This window comes from Sceloporus occidentalis, unplaced genomic scaffold, assembly GCF_023333645.1.
Source record: "Sceloporus occidentalis isolate IW3139 unplaced genomic scaffold, rSceOcc1.0.p SCAF_6, whole genome shotgun sequence".
NCBI classification, from domain to species: domain Eukaryota; kingdom Metazoa; phylum Chordata; class Lepidosauria; order Squamata; family Phrynosomatidae; genus Sceloporus; species Sceloporus occidentalis.
The window spans coordinates 43,064,898-43,080,400 of NW_028316986.1; the positions used below are offsets into that span (position 1 = coordinate 43,064,898).

General features: G+C 39.6%; 1 protein-coding gene across 1 annotated transcript in view; it reads left to right on the top strand.

The window, feature by feature from the left end:
- Positions 1 to 14,825, top strand: part of LOC149310675 (protein stum homolog) — a 55,338-nt gene extending 40,513 nt beyond the window's left edge. Inside the window, exons 2-3 of the mRNA XM_089528441.1 lie at positions 12,741 to 12,920; positions 14,785 to 14,825. Of these exons, the coding sequence (XP_089384567.1) occupies positions 12,741 to 12,920; positions 14,785 to 14,825 (221 nt within the window). The remainder of the gene's footprint in view (positions 1 to 12,740; positions 12,921 to 14,784) is intronic.
- The last annotated feature ends 678 nt before the right edge of the window (positions 14,826 to 15,503 follow it).

A 15,503-nucleotide genomic window follows, 5' to 3' on the forward strand; every position in this document is an offset into this window, starting at 1 on the left:
GTGATAACCAACACCTTGTATTGTGCCCGGAAACGAATAGGCAGCCAGTGAAGGGCTTTCAGCGTGGGTGTTATATGGTCAAACCTAGATGCACCAGTGACCAGTCTGGCTGCCATATTTTGTACTAACTGAAACTTCCGGACTTGATACAAGGGTAGCCCCATGTAGAGCGCATTGCAGAAATCTAAGCGAGAGGTTACCAGAGCATGTACCACTGTTTCAAGGTCCCTTTGGCCCAGGTAGGGTCACATGTAAGGTTTTACTGGTCAGAGCAAGTGAAAATTGTGTATTTCCTTTCATTGAAGTAACGTAGTCCTGTATTAAAATAGCCTTAGGATAATAATGATTGGAAAAAAAACCTGTATTTATCCTTTATATTTTATTTATACTGGTATTGAACCACTTCGTAACAGATGAGAACAGTTTCTTTCTGGCAAGGAAAGGAAGGAGAATATCAGTGGAAGTAAAGAACAGCAGTTGTAAAACAGCTGTAAATACCACCTCTGGATATGGATGTGTTGTTTAGCTTCACTGATGAATGTGTGATGATGCCAAGGTGATCTAGGAAAATGAGTTCTCATTGTTTTCAGTTAATCTGAGACTTTCAGTTAGTCATTGAACATGACATCCACATGTCCTGAGAAGGCTGAATTCCATTAGTAAGAAGTGTTCTCTGTGGTTTTCTTTCTTTCTTTCTTTCTTTTTGAAGGAGACTCCATATTTGAAGGAGACTCCAGGCAATGCACATAAAGTTAAATAAGCAACATATTACAACAGTAAAATCAGTCAGAAATAGAAAAACACACTATACCCTCCAATTTAAAATTAAGTTTTGATTGAATTAGATGTATAAAATTCATAAAATACATGAACAAACAGGGAAGTTTTAATTTGACGTCAGAGTACAGAGTCAATGCCAATCATATCTAACTGTATATTCTATTTACATGTGTGCAAGTGTAATATCTTTTATCTATATCATGTGCTGGTTGAGAATGATATTTCATGCACTTGAAGTGGCTTTCTAGTCTTTGAAAGTTTATGCCATCATAAAATCATACTACCAACTGTTTGCTTGCTTTGAAAGGGTTGCATTAAACTTCTAATCTGTCCTTTAGCTGAAGCCTATTCGTGCATGTAAGGTGTGCTGCGCATGCATATGTGCATACTCGTAATCATAGAGCTAGGTAGGGGAACCCCCTTTAAGCACAAAAGCTAAATTCAATTTAAGAGACAATCTCTGGGCTATATCCAAGTGGCTATGGTTTTATTGTTATGTCCCTTCAGGCTGACTCTGACATTTGACAATCCTATCATAGGGTTTGGGGTTTTTTTTAGCAAGATTTATTCAGAGGAGGGTTTCTTTTGCCATTCTCTAAAGATGAGAGTGTACAATGCCTGAGGGCACCTGATAGGTTTCTATGCCTAAGTAGGGATCCTCCTGAGGTCCCAGTTCCAACATTCAAACCACTGCAACCTGTTGGCTTTTACTCAAGAGGTAGGCATGGCCAAGACAAAAGAGGATAGAATCAGAAATTTCAACATATTTTAGTGTTAAAACTAAGTTGTGGGGTAACATACAATAGCTTGGGAACCACTAATGATGGTGCTGTGGGGATGAGGGCTCTGTGAGAATCAGACCCCAATATTCAGATGAAGAGATTGACTTTTATAAGAGCTGTGTTGCTAACAATACTGGGGCTTCAGGCCTGCAGGGGAATAGAAACAGGCTGTTTTGTCAGGAATGAATTTCAGTATGTCAGACATTTTGGGATTTGATGGTTGTGATGGGCTATTGGCAATAAAATGTCATCTGGCTGTTAGTCTCATGAAAAAGACATTTAAACATTTTATAATCCTCAGAGAGGGGCCGTTGGAAAGGGATTGCTCTCACACAAAAGAAGAGGTAGGAATATGCTTGGGAAATTGAACTGCTATTATAAATTCTTTATGGGTTTAATAAATTGTGCTGTGTAGACTGCTGGCTGTGGGGAAAGGACTTGGTTTATAAATATATTAGTATTGGTAACAGGAAAGGCTCTGAGAAGCCATTCCTTTGTTGCTTTCTGTTTCACCCATGTTTTTCCTTTCTGATCTCACAAAAAGCAGATGGTTACTTAGTGACATGTTTTGACTGAAAACTCCTGAGATCATTGGCTCTGTCAGTTCTTGATCCTGCTTGTTTTGGGGTTTGTGTTGTTTTTGTCAAGAGCGTAGTGGTTTGAGTGTTGATTACAACTCTGGAAACCAGGGTTCAAATCACCTCTCAGCCCCAGAAAACCCCGTGATAGCTTTGTTTTAGGGTCACCATAAGTCTTGAGTGACTTGAAGGCACACAACAACAACTTTGTTTCTGTCCAGTTGAAATGGAACGTATTTTAAGCAAAAGATTTTTTTAAAAAATCTGAAAATACAAAGGGCTTTAAGATGTTTTTTAAAATAAAACAAATAATAATTGGAATTTTGCAATATCAGCTTCAGCACACTCACTACAAGATTTTGTGCTACCTCTACAAAACAAAATCCAATCCTAATTTTGGAGGAAATATTTTTGCCAAATATCTACAAAGGAAATGTAACTGTTCTGCCTTTGTATTAATGATGCGTCATTTGGTAGCATTGGGACTCTTCTGATGTAAGGGCACAACAGCATTAGGAAATTAGCAGGCACAGGTCTTGGGCTCATGCTGGCCCTTTTATGCTTGGAGGTCAGTTATGATTAGCAACAAGTTATAGTTTGCCATTTCATCTGAACCATGGTTTTGGATGAAATGGCGAGCTATGGTTTACCATTAACCATAAATTAGAGGCTTCCAGTAGCCACATGCAGAGAGGAAGAATTAAGGGGGAATATTTAAACCCAAGAATCATGTAAATCAAGTTCTGCAGTGCCAAACCACTGTTTACAATTGTCTTTATTGATATTGATATTAAAACGATCAATGAATTATCTTCTATTCATTTTAATATATCACCTTCTCCCAAACTGGTGTCTTTCAGCTGTTGGACTGTAATTCTCATAATTCCCAGATTTGCTTTCTACTTTGTAATACACTGGAGTGAGTTATTATTATGGGCAAGAGCATTTAATAAGTTAGATATCAGTAATATCAGCATTTTAGTTTTGACATTTTTTGTGAAGACTTCTGCTGTATGAATTACAATTGCTATAAGAGATAAAACACAACTCAAAAGTGTAATAAGGAAGAAGATTTTTGAGCTATAATATTTGGACATACCTGAGTTATTCTATTTGCCTTGTTTAACAGTGCTTGGAAATTTAAATAATGGAGCTGCTGAATTTTACCAGAGCTCATAATAACTCAGTACCAATAGCTGCGTTTTGAAGTGGGATAGAGTTCAGCAGAAGCAGGAATGCCAGAGGTTTTCATTCAGGCTGGGGATTGTTTTCATTTATTTATTTTCAATATTTCGATTACACTTTTGTAAAAATATTCAAGGCAGTTTGTGTCAGACAAGACAGTAGGTCAGCAAGAAGACATCAGTTAAGAATTCCTTTACTTGTTTACGTTTTGACTGATCATGTTCTTAGAAAAACATTTAGATTTGTACTAAACAAAACTCTGGAAAGTTATTTCAGCATCAGCACCTGGAATCCATCACAACTGCTCAGGTATTTTTAAACTTATATTGTTTCTTTGTCTCTGAGTTTCTATTTCTGGTTGTCTGCGTTCTTTTTGCACAGTTAGATGCTGAAATTATTACTGTATCCTGTTAGGTAATGAAAATACATCAACAGCACTGTGACTGTCATTGTTCTGATTATCTGGGTCAGCTTTAGATTAATAAACAAAAAAACAGTTTTGAAGAAACATTTTCCTGTTCCTTTTGATATTGGCCCTTACTAATTTAAAGACGTTCATACTGTTTTAGCTCACTTTGTAAAATGTGTGTGAGTGAATGGGCATGTGTGTACATATTACCCGGATCCCTGTAAATCCCTGGAAGACTATTTCTAAAAGGCTTCCAAAATGAAAGCTTTCTAAAGATCTTTAATATTCTTCAAAAGAATAACTTTTAAGGCAAATCTTTGAGTGACACAGTGGTCCAGCCAGGAGGTATTCATGCTACCAGTAATGTTTAGCAAAAAGATACAGTGTTGTAATCACGATAGTACAGTTGGTTTTGATGAGCCTTCATCATTGCCACACAAAGGATAAACCTCTGATCACATCCTGGAGATGCAATAATAGTGCTTCACATTTCAGAGAAATTTCTGATTCTTGTATAGTCAGCAAGGTGTTGTGGCTTTTGCTGGACTGTGTGCTACAAGTGAGGGATTGTTGTGTAAATCTTTGTCATGTAACAAATCTCCCTGCAGTGGTGTTCAAATTATGGAAGAAGAGGTAGGAGGGTGGCTAATGAAGTCAAAAAAACCCATGCTTAGCTAAATCATGCTTTCCACATCTTATTGAAACATTAGCTAAAATCAGTCTTGTCAAATGAATGCCCCATGCTGTGTAATAGCATTTTTTGGTCATTTTTTATCCACAGTATGGTGGGGTGCATTTTTTATTTGCTTCAGACAGCAAAATATGTTGGATTGACCTTCAATCCAAATCTCTTTGTACTGGGTAGTTTTGAATTTGTACTGGGACACTGCATTTTCCTGTTTAGAAATAAGGCATGATGGGCCCTTAATATCTGCTGGGGTTTGGTTCCCTGACCCCCATAGATACCAAAATTTGTGGATGCTGAAGTCCCATTATATTCAACGGTGTAGTAAAATGGTACCCCTTATATAAAACTTGCTTTTTGGAATTTATATTTAAAAAAATATTTTCAGTCCATGGCAAACGGCTGACAGTAGTATACTGTTTATACTCTCTTCCTCTTTTCTGCCACCCTCCCCATAGTTAACTTGGCTAATGAGATAATATGTACCTATGTGGAATGTAGTTTCCAATGGTCACAGTCCTTATATCATCATGGGTGACAAGTGAAACAAGTTCTCTCTTCAGACTGTTTTCAAAAGCTTCAGTTTGATTAATAATTTTACCTTAGAGGCTGAGCATTGTTGGCCAGTTGTACCACATTGGGATGAATCCTTTTACCTTTTTCTTTTTAATATGCAGTGTTGTCAAGACAGCTATCCTACATTAGATCAGTGTATTGTGCTCCTTGGATTTGAATTGCATCTAATGGTATAGCAGGAAAATGCAGAGCTTGCAAAAGTTACTTGTTTTGATTAGAATTCTATTGGGTCACAGGAGGTCTCGGAATTCTACTGGGCACATTGGCTGGAAGGTTCTAGGAATTGTAGTTTGTAAAAGTAACTTTTCCAAGCTCTGGGGAAATAATTTCTACAGGGTCAAATTATTTGAGCAGGGTAACATCAGATGATGGCAGTCATTGGAGATCACTCTTCTTCCCCTTGAACATTTACTTGCATGGCTAAGCCCATTCAAATAGTGTTTGTACTGGCTCTTAGTCATCTGAACTTGGTATCAGTGTGTATAGGGAAGTGTGGGCATGAACATTTGGAAGAGCAATATAACTACGGATGGAATCAAGTGGGAACCATAATAACAGATCAAAAAAAGTGGAGAGCTGGCTTTCTGCCAGTACCTGAATCACACAGGAACTCAAGCTCTGTGTTGGTAATTAGGTGCCTCGTTTTGCATTTCATTGACCTCTTTACTCTTCTCAGAGGTATAATTTCTTCATTTGCAAAGTAGCGTAGTGGTTAATTGGAACCCAGAGAGCCAACAGGGACAGTAGCTATTTTTTCTTCTTTGCACAAGGCATGAGCAGCTGTTTGTTTTTGGCAGCCTTCCCTAACATGGGGTCTCTCCAGATGTGTTGGATGACATCATCCCTCCTTAGCTGGCTTGGCCGTGGTGGGAATTGCAGGCCAACACATCTGGTGGGTACACATAGCAAACTCCTATTATTTCATTTTGTATGTGTTTCTTTGTTTGTTTATATATCAACCTTTCCCTGTCCTCAAAGGTTCTGGATAACTTTATATATGCTCACTATTTGCAAACTTTAGTTGATGGTAGAAATTGCATAGCCCCCCAAGATTTCATTGGACTGCTTCTCCCAACAGCCCTAGCCATCTCAGCTAGTGGTAAGGAATGTTGGGAGTTGCGTTTGAACAACATTTGCAGGGTCATGTGTTTCCCACCCCAATTCAATTGGTTCTTTAAAAAATAGTATCTTACCATAACAACAAGCAGCTTTACAAAGAGCAATTTAATATGTGCTCCTAGTCTGGAGGGATTATTTAAATGAGTCCTTTCCATACCATGAAGTTTAATAACAAGTGAGTCCACAGTTTTGAAGGGCCAGCACTGTATGAGTAGACTGTAGGGGGCATTCACACTAATTTTTTTGTCCCGAGGAGATGTGGATTGCTGCACTGATGCATATTGGGTTTGTTGTTCCCATTTTGTTTTTGGTTTGTAAATCTCTTTGAGTCATTGTAACCCCTGTGTTATTCACATATGCCATCATTTCAGGATAAAATGGAGCTGTCTCCTTTCTTTTGAATGATGTAGAGCAATCAAAATCGATTTGGAAGCTTATTACACTACCAGTGATGCAGATTGATGTGGATCTTTCAGGAAAAGCTGGGGGGAGGGGTTCGCATTGAGTACATTCAAAATGTGTGTGAACAATAAGGATTCAACCCAGATGCATCCTGGATTATTTTCATAGTGTGAATGGGGCCTGGGTTTGCCTTGAAACAATTGCTGCATTTAAACATGAATCTGAGGGTGAATAAAAGAGTTAATGGATTGCTTTATGATCAATGGCTATGTTTGGGGAAGGTGATTACAAGTAAATAGCTCTAGTCTGGAGGCACTTGGAAACCCAGTCTATTCTTCTTTCCTGTCAAAAACTAAGGATGATAAAATGCACAGAAAGCTTAGAAAAATTATTTTTTGGATTGTGCTTCCTAGAATCCCGAATAACATTTCCATGTATTCCAGTGTTTCTTAAATGGTGGGGGAAAACCCCTCAGTTATTATTATTATTATTATTAACCTTTATTTATGAAGCGCTGTAAATTTACATAGCGCTGTACATGCAATCTTTTTAGTTAGACGGTTCCCTGCCCTCGGGTTTACAATCTAAAAAGACATGACACAGAAGGAGAAGGGAGTGGTGGCGGGAAAGGGTAAGAGGTCCAGCAGTTCCTCTCTACCTCCAAGGCCTGGACCAAGGCAGATGGACTGGAGGGAGGGCTTGGCTTCAAAATGGAAGGTTAATCTTCATCCAGGGAAAATACATACTCTCAAGTAGGATAATACATATACGATACATAGTAAAACAGGAAATGGTTCGATAAACAGGCAACAAAAGAACATCAGATAGTAAGCGACAATTATGCAATGCCTGGGAAGGCTTCTCTGAACAGGATGGTTTTCAACTCCGTTTTGAAGCTAGTTAAAGAAGTGATGACTCTTGCTTGTGGGGGAAGAAGGTTCCAGGAGTGAGGGGCAGCAAGTGAAAAGGGGCGAATCCGGGATGGGGCAGAGGAAATCCTGGGCTGAGACAGGAACCCTTGACTACCAGAACGGAGGGCCCGAGTGGGAAGGTGAGGAGAAAGAAGGTCTGATAAGTAAGGAGGGGCCAGTCCATGGAGGGCTTTGAATGTCGACAGCAGGAGCTTATACTGAATGCGGAAAGGGAGAGGGAGCCAGTGAAGGGATGCCAACACAGGAGAGATGTGGTCAGAGCGGTGGGTGGAAGTGATAATGCGTGCAGCTGAATGCTGGGCAGAGATTAAAGGACGGAGGTGAGAAAGAGGAAGTCCAGCCAGGAGGACATTACAGTAATCAAGTCGTGAGATCACTAGGGCATGGACCAGGATCTTGGCAGAAGAGGCGGAGAGATAAGGTCGGATTTTGGCAATATTGTACAAAAAGAATCTACACGCCTTGGCTGTGGTCTGGATCTGAGGGATACACGACAGAGAAGAGTCAAAGATAAAGCCAAGACTGCGGGCTTGCTGGACTGGTTGAATAGAAATGTTGTCCACAGAGATAGAAAAGGAGTGTTGAAGGGTGGGCTTAGGAGGAAAGACAAGAAGCTCCATCTTGGACATGTTGAGCTTCAAACGCCGATGGCGCATCCACTGCGAGACAGCTGTGAGGCAAAACGAAACTTGCTGTTCAAGCCTTGGAGAAAGGTCAGGGGCGGAAAGATACAGCTGGGTGTCATCAGCATACAGATGGTAGGAAAAACCAAAAGAGCTGATGAGTTTTCCTAAGGACAGTGTGTAGAGAGAAAACAGAAGGGGACCCAGAACAGAGCCCTGGGGAACTCCAACAGATAAGGGAACAGGAGAAGAAGTCTGACCACCTGCAACTACTGCAAAAGATCTGCCAGACAAGTAAGATCTAAACCAGTTGAGAACAGAGTCTGAGAACCCAAGGTCAGAGAGTATGTCAATTAGGAGACAGTGATCAACAGTGTCGAAGGCTGCAGACAAATCGAGAAGGATGAGAACAGAGTAAAGGCCATTAGCCTTGGCCTGTAAAAGGTCATTCGAGATCTTAGTAAGAGCTGTCTCTGTGGAATGCCTTGGGTGGAAACCAGACTGAAAGGGATCAAGGATGGAGTTGGTTTCAAGAAACTTAAGACAGCGCGAATAAACAACCCGTTCCAAAACCTTAGAAAGAAAGGGGAGAAGAGAAATCGGATGATAGCTAGACAAAGAGGAGGGGTCAAGAGAAGGTTTTTTCAGAACTGGGGAAATGAGAGCATGTTTGAAGTCCGACGGGAAGGAGCCTGTAGAGAGAGAGAGATTGAAGATATGGAGAAGCGAGGGCAGAAAGGAGGGAGCTATAGAGATTAGAAGACGAGTAGGAATTGGATCAGGGGCCCAAGAGTTGCTCTAGGGGTATGTGAGGTTTGGAGGCCCTGATGCCTCCTCTTCCCAAACTTTTTATGTGTGAAATTTATACATGTGTTGAGTTAACTATTAAATTTACTTTGAATAGAACTGTTCTAATTTGAATTATATTACCGTATTTCCTTATAACATGTTAAAATATGAATATACATGAAAGTTCAAATGAAAATATGCACACTAAATAAAATATTTTTATTAGTATACTGTGTTGATTAGGGTGGGTACAGTGTCCGCATGTAATTATAAAGGGGAGTCCCAAGTATAAAAATGTTGACTACCACTGATGTAAGAAGCAAAAAGAGGAACTTCCATTTTTAGACGAAGGAGTGTTTTTAAGCCCTGAAAGGCTACTGAAATCTTTGCTAGTATATACAACTCTGACAATTAGATGCAAGGCTGCTGGATTTATTTGATGATGGCAGAGAACCTTAGCACTGTATACTTGTAAATAAACTCAATGCTAATTACAAAATGCCATATGTCTCCAGGGATTCTTCCTTCTGCTGGGAACCAAATCCAGGTAGTTACTGACCCTGGCATCTCCCCCATTGCTTTGGAGTGTGGTTCACATAGCAACACACACGCAGGTATCCAGCATTCTCAGTTACTTCAAAAGGCCATGCTACTAGTAGTGGCAGTCTGGAGATGTCTTCTTAGTAGCAGAGGGAGTTGTATCTAGATATTCAAACCTACTCTCTTTCCATAACAGGCTCTACTACTTACCTGTGCATAGATTTCCTTACAAACAAGTACCCAGACTGCCATGTTTACTAATAAGATTCTGTGTCTGGCATTGCAATAATTTTTATTTGTACAATAGCACTTCTTTGTTGTGAAGTAAAGACTCTGTGCCTGCCTGACTGCCTTCAAGTTACCTATTGACTTATGGTGAACCCATGGATTTAATAAGGTTTTCTTGGAGGGGGGGAACCTGGAACTAAAGGCATGACCTCTTTGTTTTTCTGATTATAGGCTCTGGGAAAAAGAAATACACAAGTGACAAGCTATTTTTTTTTATGGAAGGTAGAATACAAACAAGCAAATAGCAGTCTTCAAGATATACTTCATTTAGCTCATGTCCTGAAAAATGTTACAGAATTGTTTTTTCGTGATGACATGTTGTACTGTATCTGCTTTTACGTAGAGTCATGACAGTGCTGATTTCTGTCCCCTTGATGTGCTACAGTTTTCTAGTGGGATACTTGTGGAGTTATGAGACCATTGAAATTATGGTAGTCCTTGCTTCTGTGTTACAATTTTATTTTATTGATTTATTTTGCTACTCTGGTGTGTTTACTCAGGTTTATTGTTGCTGTGTCTACCATTGTAAGCTACTCTGAAAATTTTTCACCGAAAAGAAGGGTAATTTTTTAAAAAAAATAATGATGTCTAAATGGGATTATATAAATTATAATAAGGTGCAAAGTGAGATAAGAATCTGAATATTTATAGGACTCGTGTGCTTGGATTTTTAAAAAGGTATTTGTACATTGTACTACACTTCTCAGGCCTGGATACTGTCTTTTGCCTAATGAGTATTAATGTTATATAGATTTATTCTCCATGTCAGTAGAAATGGTGTAAATGGGAAGGTTGCATGTGCTGCTACTGCCTGACAGGTAGAGCTAAGCAAGCATTGCATTGGAAGGGTGCTGAAACAATGAGGTGTGAAGAGACCAAAACTGCCAATTGTTTAAAGGGCATTTCAAGCCTAGATATTACACACATTGTATATACATTGTGTAAGCACACTGTCTGCAGACTATCTGTCATGCATAGCTATGTTCTACATTCAGCGAGTCTAAATTTTAATATCTAATTCTGTTCTTTATTTGATAAACTACCTTAGGGTTCACCTGGGAGAGGGGCAGTGACATGATGGTTCCAACATCTCTAATGCTTTGTAAGAAAAGAAACATACACAACAGAAGGTGGATTTCTTACCAGATGTACAATATAAGGCACAGTTGTTATGTGGACAAATAATGAAGGCATGTCTGTAGACTGCCCTAGGCTAATACATACTCACTACATAAAATACTTGTTACATAAGGCAAAGAGAAAACTCTTGCAAAATGAAACGTTTCTTAGTCCACGGTTTGATAGTGATAAATCTTGGGGAGATAATGGATACAGGAAAATTCTTACAGTAAAAGAAGGTTCTCTAGTCTTCTTTTCCCCCTGCCACCACCCAACTACAATATAGAGTTGCTTTCTATGACCTCAGCAGCTACTACCTACTCTCTTGTTGTACTTCAGAACTGCTTCTTTAACTTTAAGAGGCTCTGGAAGGAGGCGGGAGTTGGAAATAAAGACAGCAGCAGCAGTAGAAAAGAAATAGAGAGTGTCTTGAGAGACGTTAGGCAGCACAACAAAGCAACTTCATTTGAATATGCAAAATGCTTGAAATTTTAAAAATGAGAAGTGATTGTTCAAAGTGTGCTTCCCAGTGTTTTAGTTCCAGGTTACCTTCCTAATCCTTTTTGGAAACTAGTATTCCCCAATCCCATTCCACCACTAACAGTTATTGCTTGAAGCTCACTCCAGTCCACCTGTGACTGACCATTAATATATTCAGAAATGGACACTGAATATATTGGTGGTTTGTCTTATTTTTAGAAATGTATTGAATGAAAACAGCAACTGAAATCCTAAAAATCAGAAAGCTCCTTCTTCTAATGGCAATGTGGTGGAGTCCAAAGCAAAAGCCAAGCCCATCATCATCTTAAAGGTATATATGATCCTTATTTTTTAAAGGCAGATGAAAAGAAATAGAGTTGGGATTAGCAACTCTTTTCTTGTGTATTTCATAGAATCGTAGAGTTGGAAGAGACCAGAAGGGTCATCCAGTCCAACCCCCTGCCATGCAGGCACTCTCGATCAAAGCATCCATGACAGATGGCCATCCAGCCTCTGCTTAAAGACCTCCAAAGAAGGAGACTCCACCACACTCCAAGGGAGTGTGTTCCACTGTCGAACAGCCCTTACTGTCAGGAAGTTCCTCCTAATGTTGAGGTGGAATCTCTTTTCCTGGAGCTTCCATCCATTGCTCTGGGTCCTGTTCTCTGGAGCAGCAGAAAACAGAAAGCTTGCTCCCTCCTCAATATGACATCCCTTCAAATATCTAAATAGGGCTATCATATCACCTCTTAACCTTCTTTTCTCCAGGCTAAACATCCCCAGCTCCCTAAGTTGTTCCTCATAGGACATGGTTTCCAGACTGTGCATATGAGAATATTCATGACATTGGTAGTGCAAGAGAGTATGAGCTAACCTGGGGAAGTGGTGATAATAGCAAACCGGAGTCAAACAACAACAATAATATTTATCTTTTTTTTTAAGATCAGGGGGGAAGTGGGATGATTTACAGAAGGTAATCGTGTGTAATATAACTGTAGTAATGTATTATACCATGTAACCCAACTTTCTCCAAAATAAAATAAATAGAATGGCAGAATGAAGGGGGGGGGGAAGAGAGAATATTCATGACATTGGTAGTGCAAGAGAGTATGAGCTAACCTGGGGAAGTGGTGATCTTTGGTATGGGTGGGTGTAGCATAAAGGAAAAAGCTAAAATGGTGGATTCCCCCCCGCCATCCTAGAATCCTGTAAGCAACAGTCTCTTTTACCAATTACTTTTGAAATGGATTGAGAACACCTCCAAATATTTTTAAAGGGTTGCTGGTGGCATGTGTATGCCTTTCAAAACAATTGGGTGTCTGATAGTTTTAGCCTCAGATAGTGCTGAATTGTGGGAGCTTCTTTTTCATTGCATTTGTACATCTGGGCTTTGTTTGGCACACACATGAGCCTCTGCTTTCATCTGAGGGACCATTTCTTTTCTTTTCCACAGGGACATTTGTGTCAGCCTTCACAGTGCTGTGTGGAGCCAGGACTGACCTCCCCGACAGGCACGTCTGCTGTGTGTTTTGGCTGAATATTGCAGCAGCTCTGATTCAGATTCTCACAGCAATTGTGATGGTTGGCTGGATCATGAGTATATTTTGGGGGATGGACATGGTCATTCTTGCCAGTAAGTACAATCTTTCCTTCTTGTTATTACACAGATGCTGGGAAATAGGTATATTGGCTATTGGCTGAGGGTACATCTACACTGTAGAAATAATGCAGTTTGACACTACTATAACTGCCATGGCTCCATCCTGCTGAATCCTGTGATCTGTAGTTTTGTGAGGCACCAGCACCTTTTTGCAAAGAAAGTTAAAGACTTTGTAAAATTATAAATCCCAGAATTTCATAAAAGGGAGTTACAGCACTTAAAGTGGTGTAAAACTGCACAATGTCTACAATATAGATGCACCATGAGTTGCTCTCTGGAAACCACTACTGAGTCCCTTTCTCTCTCTGCATGTGTATGTTACTTGCCTTATTAGTAGGGTTTACTTGCAGGATAGTTTACTGTTTGCTTCCTTTCTTCTTCCTGTGTTGTGATCTGAGTGATTTGAAAGAAGACAGAAATTTAGTACAGTGAAAGTCAAGACTTGTATCATTTTTGTGTCTTACCAATAGATATGTGTGGTGTGCATGGAAAGGGGAGGAGATGGGGAGAAAGAGAGGTTTTAAAAATGTGCAAGAGCTGCTTGCATCTACGAGCCTGAGTCATTTGACTTTCAGATAGACAACTGGTCCCATTATTAAGTTATTTTATCACTTCAAAAGTTACTATCAACCCTCCTTTCACCTGCACTCCACAAACTTGCAAAACACACTTTTTTTCCTCCCAGGTAGTATGTCCAGGCCTCTATGCAGGACAGCCAAAAGACACAAAATGTACCATACTAGTTTTTTGTGGGGGTTTCGGGTTATGTGGCCATGTTCTAGAAGAGTTTCTTCCTGACGTTTCGCCAGCATCTGTGGCTTGGCATCTTCAGATATGCCAGCCACAGATGCTGGTGAAACGTCAGGAAGAAAACTCTTCTAGAACATGGCCACATAGCCCGAAAAAACCACTAAAAACTATGAATGCCAGCCATGAAAGCCTTCGACTCCACATACCATATTAGCTTTTGAACCATCACAGGTTTGAGACCTTACATGGATCCACCTTTTTGTCACACCCTGTGTACACTTGATTGTGATTTCATTGGTGAGAGATTGTCAGAATTGCAGTACAAATGCACCAAATTATTTCCTTTGCAAAATGTGATATAATCTTTGCAATTTAAGGAGCTGAGGGAAATACTATCTTCAGTTTTATTTACTCATTCTTTACTTGTACAGTGGCTACTCTGTTTACTCACCTATTTCTTTACTTACTCAGTTTCCCCCTCCCCAATTATTGTTGTGCTTTGAATACTCCTGATAATTATGTCTTTCCTTTTCTCTTTTCATGTTTCTTTCACTTTCTCTAAATGATCAACACAGTTTCACAAGGTATGTTTTTTCCTCAATTCTGTTTTCACACTTTATTCATTTTCACTAGATGAAAACCTTAGTGCTGTTTTTTTTATCAGGGAAAATCTTTCAGCAATCAAAGTGTAAGATTTGCCCACAGTTGGGACTGCATAATATACTTACGTCAATCTATAAACAGAATTTTGCTTTGAAATCCTGCTTCCATAATGTATTTATGAAATGCCGAGAAATTCAGTTATCTTTTCCTCATTATGTGTTTGGTGGGATCCTTCCAAAAAGATAGTCTGAGAGTACCAAATATTAAGCAACCTACAGTTACTTCTGAATCAGTTGACTTGTTTTTTTAAATGAAAAAAAATCTGATATAATTTGTATTCAGTTTATATTAATTTGTTTAGCTCATGTTGTTTTGCATGATGTTGTGTCCCTTATAACCTCTGGTGTTGTTTTGAGATCAGTAAAGCACAAAGATAACTTCTTTTTTGTTTCCTTCTTTTCCCTATGTCTTTCTGTCCACTCAGCGGAGCGAAGGTGCAGAGCAGCAGAGAATGACCTTCACTGATCACTCTAGCAGCCAACTCCATTGTGGGGGCACTGGCAGATGGATTTTCAGACTGGCACAGCCATCACCTTGGCGTGACGGGCAAGCCATTTCAAAAGTAGGAGGGAGCCACTGGTTAGGCTGACACTGAGGAGGATGGCACCAAAGCAGGCATCACCAGAAGGGGACCTGCTAGCTAGAGATGTTGCTGGTTTCTCAACCCACAGGGTAGGGAGACACTGGAAAACATTTCACTCCTTTGTGACTCACTGAGAAATCAGCCCTACTGTGAATAGCAAAGAAGGAGAGAAAATATTTATAGATATGTGTCCAAGATTTTAAAACTTTGATGGGATAATATGTTTCCTAAGAGACTTTATTTGATTATTTTCTGGGTGCAAAAGAGAAGGATTTGAATTGTGGCCTTTCTTGCTCTGTGTGTATGTGTGGTTTTTTAATGGTGATCCTTGTTTGATTTCCTGCAGCCATCCTGAGATTTTGCTTGCTGTTTTCACAAAACTTTTGTCTTTGTTAAGGTAATTCAGGTTCAACTCTTTATATGTCCTGCCATCTCCCAGTCTTCTGAATGCTGAAAAGAAGTTTTGATCTGTTGCCTGCCTGAAAACAAGAAGCTGGTTCTTGCCAAGATGCATCATGACTTCATGTTTTTATGTGGGTCTGGGGTGGGAATAGAAGGGG